Genomic DNA, 12,557 nt, shown 5'->3' with positions numbered 1-12,557 from the left:
TAAGAAAAAAATTAAACTGAAGTGTAAAAATCTTAAGTTAAAGGGAAAATTAAAGAGCCACAATTAAAAGTCGAGCAACACTGCAATGTTGGAGTTAAATAAAAAAACCAGTCCAAAAAAAGAAAAGATTAATTGATGATTGGGGTCTAGTTCAGCGTTGTCAAGTAGAAGTGTTGTTGGTGCCCAGGCGGCGTGTCAGGATCTTCAAAGAAAGAGAACAAGGGTTGTGTGCCTGGTTGGTGGTATGATGTAGATGGTGGGAGGGTGGTTCTATCGGCCCTTGAATCCTCTTCTTATTCGCTGCGATCTCCCTCGTCTCCCTCTCCTCAGTCTTTTAGCCTCCTCCATTTCTCTTTTTGCAGTGGCGTGTTCCTCAAAGAGAGAGAACATGGGTTGCGTGGTTGATAGGGCGACTCTGTTGGCTCGTGAACCCTTTTCTTATTCGCTGCCATCTCCTTTGTTTCTCCTCTCCTCGGTCTTTTTGCCTCCTTCGTTTCTCCTCCTGCAAGCCCTTTTGGTCTAGAGACAGTTGTGGCATAATTTAAGAAAAAAACAATAAACTGCATAAAAACCCCAAAATAAATTCCAGAATAACCAAGCCTTCCAAATTAATAAGCCTAAAATCGTTATAATCCACAGTAAAAATAGTGTAGAACCACAACGCACACATAGTTTTTTTTTTAAAAAACTAAAAAATAAAAATAAAATAGAAACACTCTTTACTCAAGGGCAGGGGATTGAAGGTTAGAAAATAAGGGGGGAAAAAAGTACTAAAGCGCAATAAACCCAGCCCATCCATGGCTTCCTTTCTTACGTTTTTCTCCTTCGTCTTTGTCATTCCTTTTGGAAAATTAAAAAGAAATAATAAAAAGAGAAGCCATTGTTGACGTTTGTTAAAGCTTGAAGCAGCAATGGACCGACACCATAACGAACCCAATCACGAGGATGAACCTAACAACGCTAAATTCACTCGACCTCTCTCTGGAGATGGAGCTAGCACTGGGTAATCTGTGTTTTTTTTCCCATAGAAAATAATTTGTATATGTTTAACTTTTAGCTTGATAACACTGTAATTGAGGCCTCTATTTAGTTGGGCATATGTGGGATTTGAAAGTAAATAAATTTCCTTTATAATTTCTCTGTCTTTCACAGGAACCAAACAGGGAATTAAAGTGTTTTTTTTTAAAAAAAAAAATTAGTTCAATTGCTCTTAAGTGGTGTTGGGTTCTTTTATTAATTGCTTGCTTGAATTTCATAGAGGAGAGAGCCCCTTATATTATATATATAATGAATGGCAAACTAGTAGGATTTGGTTTGGCTTGGCCTGGCTTGGGTTAATAATTAAGCCCTTTTGTTCTAGTAATCTTCTTATTATAAAATGGTAATAAAAAAGAAAAAGAAAAGGATCCATTCTGGTAGTCATAGGAATGTGCTTATATGTTCTTTGAGATGGTATATATGAACCTTTTGGAAAAGATTTAGCAGCGAAGTTTGATTGGATTTTACTCTTTAACATGTGTTGCAGAAAGATTTTCATTGGAGGTTTAGCAAGAGAGAGACTACTACTGGTTAGTTTCTTCGTCATGTTCCGATTCACTAATGAGTCCTTTTTTCTTTCTTTCTAACAAAAAGAGTGTTTATTCTTTTGGCTATATTTGTTAATGCAGCACAATTCATCAAGCATTTTGGTGAATATGGTGAAATTACAGATTCTGTGATAATGAACGACCGGAAAACAGGGCAGCCTCGTGGATTTGGCTTTGTGACCTATTCAGATCCGTCTGCTGTTGATCAAGTCGTTCAAGATACTCATATTATCAATGGCAAACAAGTAGGATTTTGCTGTTGGATTTAAATACTGAACATCATCCTTTTATCTTCTTCTTTTGTTTCCCCCAAAAATCCTTTAAATTTAACTTGATAACTGGGTTGGATTTGTTGATCTTTGTTGTGGTTTTCGGATTCTTTAGGTTGAAATCAAGCGAACAATACCAAAGGGAGCTGCTGGGTCTAAGGATTTTAAAACCAAGAAGATAATTGTAGGTGGAATACCTGCTGTGGTGACTGGAGATAGATTGGGGGTAGTGGTGACAGTTAAAGTGTTTTTTATATAAATATATTAAAATAAAATTTTTTTATTTTAAAAAAATTATTTTTAATATCAATATATTAAAATGATATAAAAATTTATATATATAAAATTTATTTTAAATTAAAAAAAAATCAAAATTTTTGGAAACGGAAACACACTCTTAAGCAGTTGGACATGGTTACTGTCACGGGGTTAAATTTTTCGCAACGAAATTCAACCCAATGCGGCAGTCTAGTCCCGACTAGACTCAGCCTTGCCTCACTCTTTTCGCTCTTGTTTCCCTACGACTATGTGTTTCGCTCACCCAAAGAGGTTCTCACAATAGCTTCGTCGCAAACAAGGAAACCAACACAAGCAAGCACAACAAGATTACAAGAATCCCTCTAAACCTTTATTTATCTCATCAACAAAGGAATATACAACAAGAGTGTGTGTGCTATGCACAAAATCACATGCTACCACAACAGAGGCTTGGCAAGCCTATTTATAGACATACATGAGCTGCAGGCTCCCCCCCATTATCCCCCATTTTCGGGACCTAGTGGAGCACTTCCTCCATCCCATGATCCCATGTTTTTAGGACATAGTGGAGCACTACCTCTTACCTATGATCCCATGTTTCCAGGACTTAGTGGCATGGAGAACACCCCAGTTATGCTCCCATGTTTTGCCTCCCATGAAGCTGCCACTTCCCCCATTTCCTGGCTGTCTACTTGGCAGTCCCAACTGCCTGTTCTGCTGCGTCAGCTGCTGACTTAGAAGGTCCAGTATCTAAGCCCCCACATCCATGCCAAGTCGTAGCTCAAAGACTCGCATAGATCATTGCACGCTGCTTGCCGAATTCATTTCTGCCTATGCAAGGCTGCCGCTGTCCATCGCTGCCGAATTCTAGGCAGTGTGCCTTCGTTGGCGCGTCCCCGCGCCTAGAGCCCTAACAAACCACCCCCACTAGAAGAGTCCGACGCCCTCGTCGGAATAGATGTGAGGTAGTCTTGTATTTGGTCCTCAAATTGCCATAAATCAGTGTCCTTTTCCCACGAAACCTCCTCATTTTTCTTCCATTTTATCAAGAATTTTGTCCGCCGATTCTTTCGATGTTGGCCGAGTCTACGATGATCCATAATCTTGACAATACCATCGTCAAATTGTTTATGAATCGTAGGAGGAGCTCGTTGCGACTTACTTCTTTTCGGATCCTCATGATCTTCATAAAAGGGCCGCAAGTAACTTACGTGAAAAGTAGGATGAAGCTTCAGCCGTTCGGGCAGCTTCAATCTGTATGCCACAGCCCCTACCTTTTCAATGACCTCAAAAGGCCCGTCATACCTTGGCACCAACCCTCGGTGCTTCGTCGTCCCCACAATTTTCTTCCAAATTTGCGGAGTTAACTTGAGCAACACCTTGTCACCCACACTAAATTCCAGCAATCTTCGATTTTGATTGGCATATTTGAGCATCCTTTTCCTTGCCTTACGCAAGCTATCTTGGGCTTGCTCAAACAGTTCCTGCCGTTCCATCGCAAACCTGTACGCCGCTGGACTCTTCCCACCCGATATCTGCACTGCAATCTCCGCAGGAGTTTGGGGTTGGGCTCCCAAAACTAGCTCAAACGGACTTGCTTCCGTTGCCGAGGATTTTTGAAGATTATAGCAAAACTGCGCACTATCCAGCAACTCCAGCCAGTTTTGCTGCGTCGCTGTCACGTAGTGTCTCAAATACTCCTCCAGCAAAGCATTTATCCTTTCCGTTTGTCCATCAGTTTGCAGGTGATTGGCAGTTGAAAACTTCAGCCTTGTTCCCATCATGTTGAACAATGCTGTCCAGAATCTACCCGTGAATCTCACATCACGATCACTTACAATGTCTGAAGGTACTCCAAAGTATTTCACCACGTTGCGGTAGAATAATTCAGCGGCCACTTCGGCTGTACACACCGTCGGGGCAACGACAAACACCGCATACTTAGTGAATCTGTCCACAACAACCATGATTGTGTTCATGCCATCCACCTTTGGAAAACCAACAACGAAATCCATTGAGACCGATACCCAAGGCCTTTCTGGAATCGGCAGCGGCTGTAACAAGCCTGCCTCATGCTGCCGTAACGTCTTGTCTTGTTGGCACACTAGACAAGTCCTGACATAAAGTTCTACATCTTCCTCCATCTTCGGCCAATAATAAGTCTGCGACAGGAGAGCAACCATCCTTTCTCTACCTGGATGTCCAGCCCACTGCGGATCATGAGTCTCCATCAATAAGTGTTTCCGCAGCTCTCCCTTTGGCACGAAGATTCGACCCCCCTTTGCATAGAGTAAGTCTTGTTCCAACCAATACCTCCGTATTGTCCCTTCTTGTACAAGCTTAACCAATTTCTTGTACGCTGCATCCTCCCCCGCAGCTTGACGAAGTCGACACAGCATGTCCGACTCCACCTGAACAATAGCAAGAACAGTAGCGATTACTTCGCGTCTGCTAAGTGCATCCGCAACCTGATTGTGGCTTCCTGGTTTGTGCTTCCATACAAAATCATATTCGGCCAAGAATTCCTGCCACCGAGCTTGTCGCTGCGACAATTTCTTCTGCGTCCAGAAGAATGTGTTGGCAACATTGTCAGTCTTGACAACAAATTTCGGCCCTAACAGATATACTCTCCATATGCCAAGGCAGTGCACTACTGCCGTCATTTCTTTCTCATGCGTCGAGTAATTCTGTTCCGCATCATTTAGCTTCCGACTCTCGAAAGCAACCGGATGTCCATCTTGCACCAGCACTCCACCAATAGCCCTATCCGAAGCATCCGTATGCACTTCAAATGGCTTCTCAAAATCAGGCAGCCCCAAGACTGGAGCTGACGCTACCGCTGTCTTCAGCTTCTCAAAAGCTTGCTGACAGTCAACCGTCCATTCCCATCTCCGACTCTTCTTGAGAAGATCCGAGAGAGGAGTTGTCTTCTTGCTATAACCCTCAATGAATCGTCTGTAGTAGTTTGCAAGCCCCAAAAATGATCTCAATTCCGGGACAGATTTTGGTGTTGTCCATTCAACAATGGCTTGAATCTTCCTTGGATCCATCTTCACTTGTCCTTCCCCAATCAAGTGGCCTAGGAACATAATTTCAGCTTTTGCAAACTCACGCTTTTCTCTCTTTACATACAATTCATATTCTCTCAACCTACTTAGGACTTTAGAGAGATGAGTTACATGATCTTCAATGCCTCTACTATAGATTACAATGTCATCTAAGTAGACTACAACAAAATTGTCTAAGAAATCATATAACACGTCATTCATTAGATTACAAAATGTTGCTGGAGCATTTGTTAGGCCAAATGGCATAACTAGAAACTCATAGGAGCCATACCTTGTCACACAAGTAGTTTTATGCTCATCACCATCAGCAACCCGCACTTGCCAATACCCCGATCGCAAGTCCAATTTTGTAAAGATTGAGGCTCCACACAATCTGTCCATCAAATCCTGAATTAAAGGAACAGGATATTTGTTCTTGATTGTTACCTTGTTAAGTGCTCGGTAGTCCACACACATGCGAAGGCTTCCATCCGCCTTCTTTTGGAACAAAACCGGAGCACCATACGGAGCCTTGGAAGGCCGGACAAACCCTGAGTTAATCAGCTCTTCCAATTGTTTCCTCAATTCTGCCAATTCCCTTGGCGACATTCGGTAAGGGGCTTGAGATGGTGGCTTTGCCCCTGGCACCAGCTCAATTCGATGGTCAATGGCCCTCCTAGGCGGGAGTTTCTTGGGTAGCTGAGGCGGCATCACATCTTCGAATTGCTGCAGCACGCTAGCAATTTCTTTCGGCACCTCACCACAATGGTCTACCTTCTCGTCAACTATTGTTGCCAGAAACACTTCCCCTCCTTTCCGCAATGCTTTATCAATAGCAATTGCCGAGACCAAGCTCTTCCCCTTTTTCACCACATTCGCAGCTGCGACATTACAACATGGGACGAAACAAGGGCATCCCTCACTTGCAATCATCATTCCATTGAGATAAGGCATCAAGACAACCTTGGCTTTTCGTAAGAAATCTAGGCCAAGAATAATATCGTAATCGTCAAGATTTACGACCAGCACATCATGCTTACCTCTCCACTGATCCAGCGTTATCGGCACATCGTAAGACATCCCAGCAATCCTCTGTGCCTTTGAGTTTACTGCCTTCATGGATGTGTGGCTGTCACTCAGCCGCAGGCCAAGTTCTTTCACCAGCCGATCTGCCACAAACGTGTGCGTTGCACCTGAATCCAGCATAGCATTCACGTCTTTGCCATTTACCACAATCTTCACATACATTAGATTGTCCGTAGCCCCTGACTTCCCTCTCATCGCTATCCCCAGCCCGAATAGCATTCAACTTCTCCCTCTTTGGACATTCCCTCGCAAAGTGAGGACCATCACAAATGAAGCAAGTAAAGTTCGGTTTAGTACTCTTACCTTGTGCACCCATAAACTTGGCCTTGCCCTTCTCCGCGGCAGTAGCCCTCGATGCACCCCCACCGAACTTCTTCCTCGTTCTTTCCTCCTTGTTTCTTCCTTTAGACTTGAAGGAGGTTGATGTATAGCCCTCTCTAGTAGTTGATTTAAAATCAATCAAGCTGTCCGCAGCAGCAATAGCGGAGGACAGATCCTTTACATTCTGTCGCCTTAGTTCCGCTTGCGCCCAAGTTTGCAATCCGGACATGAAGTTGAATAGCCTGTCCTCCTCGGACATATTCTCGATGTCGAGAATCAAAGAACTGAAAGACTTAACATAATCACGAACTGACCTGTCATGTTTGAGTCTTTTAAGTTCCTCCCGCGCAATCCACGACGTGTTGTTCGGAAGGAACTGCTCTTTCAGCTCCCGCTTGAGACAATTCCACGTCTCAATCTTTGGACGTCCAGCACTTAAGTCCTCTTTGGTTCTCGTTCGCCACCAAAGCTTCGCATCACCCGTGAGATACATCACGGTAAGATCCACTTGTTCAGCCGCACCAATCTTCGCAACACTAAAGTATTGCTCCATATCCCACAAGAAATTCTCCAGCTCTTTGGAACTTCTTGCTCCACCAAAACACTTTGGTTCAGGCACTTTAGGTTTCGAATTACTTACCCCAATAGGAGCGTTTGTCACTGCCCTCTTTAGAATGGCAATCGTCTCTTCGGCAGCAGCCAATCGTTCACTCGATTCTGCCGCAAGAGAAATATACAGGCTCTCAGCCCTTTCAGCGCTTTCCATAGCTTCCTTCAAGCGATCCATAATAGAACGTTCTTCGTCTTCTTCCTCCGACCCTATCAAAGTCTCAAGACGCGTCAACCGTTCCCGAATAGCTTCCATGACTTCTGCTGCACGTTGTTAGAATCAACCGTGCTCTGATACCAATTGTCACGGGGTTAAATTTTTCGCAACGAAATTCAACCCAATGCGGCAGTCTAGTCCCGACTAGACTCAGCCTTGCCTCACTCTTTTCGCTCGTGTTTCCCTACGACTATGTGTTTCGCTCACCCAAAGAGGTTCTCACAATAGCTTCGTCGCAAACAAGGAAACCAACACAAGCAAGCACAACAAGATTACAAGAATCCCTCTCAACCTTTATTTATCTCATCAACAAAGGAATATACAACAAGAGTGTGTGTGCTATGCACAAAATCGCATGCTACCACAACAGAGGCTTGGCAAGCCTATTTATAGACATACATGAGCTGCAGGCTCCCCCCCCATTATCCCCCATTTTCGGGACCTAGTGGAGCACTTCCTCCATCCCATGATCCCATGTTTTCAGGACATAGTGGAGCACTACCTCTTACCCATGATCCCATGTTTCCAGGACTTAGTGGCATGGAGAACACCCCAGTTATGCTCCCACGTTTTGCCTCCCATGAAGCTGCCACTTCCCCCATTTCCTGGCTGTCTACTTGGCAGTCCCAACTGCCTGTTCTGCTGCGTCAGCTGCTGACTTAGAAGGTCCAGTATCTAAGCCCCCACATCCATGCCAAGTCGTAGCTCAAAGACTCGCATAGATCATTGCACGCTGCTTGCCGAATTCATTTCTGCCTATGCAAGGCTGCCGCTGTCCATCGCTGCCGAATTCTAGGTAGTGTGCCTTCGTTGGCACGTCCCCGCGCCTAGAGCCCTAACAGTTACCTTCCATTACTGTGGGCATTGTTTGACTGTTTGGGCATTTGATTTATCTATTGTAATGGACAGATGAGTTCAAGAAATTGTTTACTTTCGGAGAGGTTACAGAACATCAGATCATGCGGGACCACTCCACCAATTGTTCTCGTGGGTTCGGGATTTATCACATTTGATACGGAGAAGGCAGTTGATGATCTCTTGGCCAAGGGATTTAAACTTGAGCTGGCTGGAATTCAGGTTAGCAGCTGATACCAACTGATATCAACATTGATTTATCGTTTCCTTTTCATAGATTTTTAAACACAATATCTATCTCTATGTTAGTGATGCTCCTATTCTGTGTATTTGTCCCATCAACATGAACAGCAAACTTTGAAGAATGTCCAAATCTCAGTATACATGATGGTTAATGTAATCATTACCTGTTTTTTTTTTTTGTCAAGAATCGTAAGTGGTATACAGAGAATTTTAACCAAATTTTCTGTTCAACCAAAACCATATAGAAGCCCTATTTGAAGAAAGAGTCAGTGGAGGTCTTCTGCTCGTAAATTGTCATTTACAATTGGCCAATTACATTAAATGTTAAATATATGTAAGGAAGGGTTATGCTAGAGATATGTTGGCACTTTTAATGAACTAACATTTGACCATTGGCAAATTTCTAGTCACATATCATTGATTAAAAATTGCTTTGTAGAAGTTTATTTCAGGTTCTCAAACGTTATTCTTGAAGAAAGGATGCAACCATTAAGAGTTGAGGGAGAGGACTTCGAAGGGGGCATTTGTGGTTGCGTTTTACTTGTTCAGTTCGAACTTCAGTCAGGAAAACCAGCAGAAGACACGTGGGATCATTATTTCTTACCATTAATTGATGCACCTGTGTGCATTTGAATTTACTCAATGGAAAGTTAGAAAGCCTTCTGCATCCATGTGCACATAGGATGTAATATTTAGAACATCATCTAGAACTCTTCTGTAGATAGATCCAATGGCTTCTTATAGTCCAGAAGTTTTTGGGCCTCACGATATGCAATGATGAAGATTTGGAAGCCTCGGTCAAGGTAGGAGCCATCAACAACATCAGTCCAAACTCGGCAGCCAACAGCATCTGAAGCCTCGAGCAGGAGGAAAGGGATGTTTTTGGGAGTTGAGCCTGGTTGCGGCAGCTAGGCCTGCAAGGCCTGCTCGGGTAACAATAACTCGAATTTTTTTGGTCGTGTCGATGCATTGGGCTATCAGTCTGAAAAGGAGGTGTTTTTTAAGGATGAGTAAGGGAGAGAAGGGGCAAGAGTGAGTGTACTGATTGAATGAGTAAGGGCTTTACTTATTAAACCCGGACCGGCCTAGCGGGTCGACCCGGGACCGGGTCGACTTGGTGGCTAGACCGGTTCGGGTTTATCAAAAGATCGGCCTATGCAATGACCTAGCCAAACCCGGTCGACCTGGTGGGTCGACCCATGACCCGGGCAAACTCGGGCGAGACCCGGGTGACTCTCCATGGTAGATTTGAGATCTTATCTCTGTCTGGATCTTTCTTGCCGCCTCCAGCCCCTCCAAGCACGACGAGCCTCACAATCTTCCTTACTAGGGGACAAGGCCAGACGATTTGAGATCTAACTTCAAAAGACTTGAGAAAGGCTTCTCGAAGGACCACAAAAAAGCACTCATAACCCTTTGTGAAGGCATATATATGAGATTGTAGAGATATGGCTTGGAGCTCACTGTTCCTGCATCCAAGCCCATAACTGAGTAAGAAAGTGATTGAAGAAAGAAAAGGCAAGCAATATCATGGCCAACCTGAAACAGCAAATCCAACCACAAAAAATGGATTACGCGTTGGCAAGAAAAAGAAGTAGCGGTTGCGAGTAGTGAAGTATGGAGGATAAAGATGAAAAATGAATCAAGAATAATAGGAGCAGAAATAAACATGAAGGACAATAGCGCAAGCATCCGAGAAAGCACGCTGCCTTTGGATGGGTATGATCAATTGCTGATGAGAGGCTGCCTTTGGATGAGGACGACCAATTGCTAATGCAGAGTGGTGAAGGGGGTGGAGGTTGTGCTGGTGATGGGATTGGGGTTAGGAATAATGGTCTTTCTAATGAAATGGGAGCGGATTCCAAGGGCTGTTTTTTTCTTTATTTTTTAAATGTGGGTATTTTTTTATATTTTTTTAGTTGGTTATTATTTTTTTAAAAGTTTATTATATAAATATTAGAAAAATATTTTATTTACAATATACATAGCCCTATATTCATATGAATATTTTTTTATGAAATATTAACATTCAAATTTTATTTTTTAAAAATTTTCCGGGTTGACCCGGGTTAATCCGAGTTGACCCGGGTTGACCCATAAAAACCGAGACCCAGCTCCTTGACCGGGTCAATACCCGGGCCGGGTTTGATAACTATGAGTAAGGCTATATTTCAATTGCTATTTTTGTTTCTGTTTCTCTTCCACAAATAGTTTATCTAGTTTGAGTTTTTTTTTTCTCTGGTATGATCCTGATCACGTTAAATTAAATTTAACTAATGCGTTTGCGGGGAAACTGTTTTTCCCATCATTTAACAATAGCCAAGTATAATAGAGGATGTTGGTTTATTTTCCATGTTATTGTTGCAGTCTGAACTAAAAAATTTTGAAATATAAAAAAATAATATTTGGATTATAGAAATATTTTATCATTGTTATTAAATATGATACAATAATTTAAACCTACAAAATATCGATGGAACCTTTGTTTAAATCAGGTTTTAAATTAAATTGTTTAGAAGTTATCTAGATATGATCTTGTTGATTGGGAAAGTTCAAAGAAAAAAAAAGAAATAGGTTAGGTTTATCCTAGTCCACCACCTATCAAATTTGTTACCCAGGTTATGAATTTTATTAGGTTGAATGAATTTATTTTGTTATATGATAAAAAAAAATACAAAAATTGATTTATCAATTTACCAACAACCCAATAGTGAATGATAATATTTAATAAAACTCTTGTTGGTTAATTTTGTAAGTGCACGAATCGTAACAAATAATAAAATGATGAGTAGAGTATCGTCTCACGAGAATTTGTAAAAATTACTACTAATTACTAAAATATTTTAAATTATGATCTATTTGAGGAATCAAATGAGATAGTTTATGAAACAAAAAATAATGATTAAAAACAAACAACCAACTGATTAAATATTATTGAATTTAATTCTACTGATTCTAGAATTTCTAACTTACCGTAACTAATCCTATGTGAACTTTCTCAATTGAATTAATTACTCTAGTGTTGATAACATGTTTTTTTTTTATTTAAACACTATTCTCTCTCGAGTATCAATAAAATATTTCGACAAGTAAACTTCATATAGTCTATGAAATTTCTGAACTTGTCAAAATTTATTAAGTACCATAAAACCTTTAACGATTACAAAAGTTCCTAGGATATCTCTATCCTATGAATTTCTTAAGGTATTTCAAACAATAGCTAAAACAACTATCACTTCTCAATCTCAAATTGAATTCCAAATCATGCAAATGTTGGCCAAACATACACAAGCATTAGATATAGAATGAAATACTCAACTAATGTAATAATTTAATCAAAGAAATTGTTCATATATTCACAGTAAGGTTACATCAAAAATCCTAGAATAAAAGTCTATTCCATAGTTAAATTAAAGAGAAACAAACTTGATATGATGAACATCACTTAAAAGTAGAGAATGACAGTAGAATAGATAGATGTCCTCCAATCTTCTCTGATTTTCATCCCCCTATTTTTCTCTGTTTGTCTTCCCTTTGTGCCACCTCTCTCCTCTTCTTTTTGGTGTATTGTAGGGTCTCTCTTTGTTTTGTTTGTTGCCCTAACTGATTTCCACTCTTTCTCTTATACTCTCGTCTTTTTACCCCTTGCTTTTTGAGTTTGATTTAATCCTTGTTTTTCAACTTGCTCTTTGGGCTTCAAAACATTAAAACTGGATTCTATGCCCTTCATATGTTTTGTAGATCTTCATTTCAGATATTTAAAAATGATGACGAACGTCTGGAACTGAATTGTATAGCTTCCTTTGCAGCCCAAAATCAATCAATGTTCGATTTTACTACTGGATTCTACCTACTCAATAATCTAGTATTTGAAAACACATTAATTTCCCACGAGGTCAATAGTTCAAAAAAGGGATCCAAAATTCTAATTAACCTGTACAATACCTCCAAAATATTTTAAAATTCAAGCATGAATAATGAAAAATATACATGCTAAAAATTCCCTTATCAACTCTATATTAAAGGATGGAATTAAATAAAAAAACAAAAAAGGGCTAAAAATACC

General features: G+C 41.0%; 1 protein-coding gene across 2 annotated transcripts; it reads left to right on the top strand.

Moving 5' to 3' along the window:
* Positions 1-743: 743 nt before the first annotated feature.
* Positions 744-10,470, top strand: LOC133670432 (heterogeneous nuclear ribonucleoprotein 1-like). Of its 2 annotated transcripts, none has more exons than XR_009834086.1 (6): positions 744-1,003; positions 1,526-1,568; positions 1,668-1,831; positions 1,971-2,039; positions 8,303-8,470; positions 8,934-10,470. XR_009834086.1 is itself a non-coding variant. In XM_062090930.1 (6 exons), exons 3-6 carry the CDS (start codon positions 1,721-1,723, stop codon positions 8,982-8,984), a joined length of 402 nt encoding a protein of 133 aa, XP_061946914.1. In that variant the 5' UTR covers positions 747-1,003; positions 1,526-1,568; positions 1,668-1,720; the 3' UTR covers positions 8,985-10,470. The 2 variants fall into 2 exon arrangements, 1 of the variants encoding a protein (XP_061946914.1); XM_062090930.1 differs by having other exon boundaries at positions 747-1,003; positions 8,931-10,470.
* Positions 10,471-12,557: the final 2,087 nt, after the last annotated feature.

The sequence above is a fragment of the Populus nigra genome, chromosome 13, assembly GCF_951802175.1.
Source record: "Populus nigra chromosome 13, ddPopNigr1.1, whole genome shotgun sequence".
Lineage (NCBI taxonomy): Eukaryota > Viridiplantae > Streptophyta > Magnoliopsida > Malpighiales > Salicaceae > Populus > Populus nigra.
The sequence above is the reverse complement of the archived record's forward strand: the minus strand, read 5'-3'. Positions and strand labels throughout refer to the sequence as shown.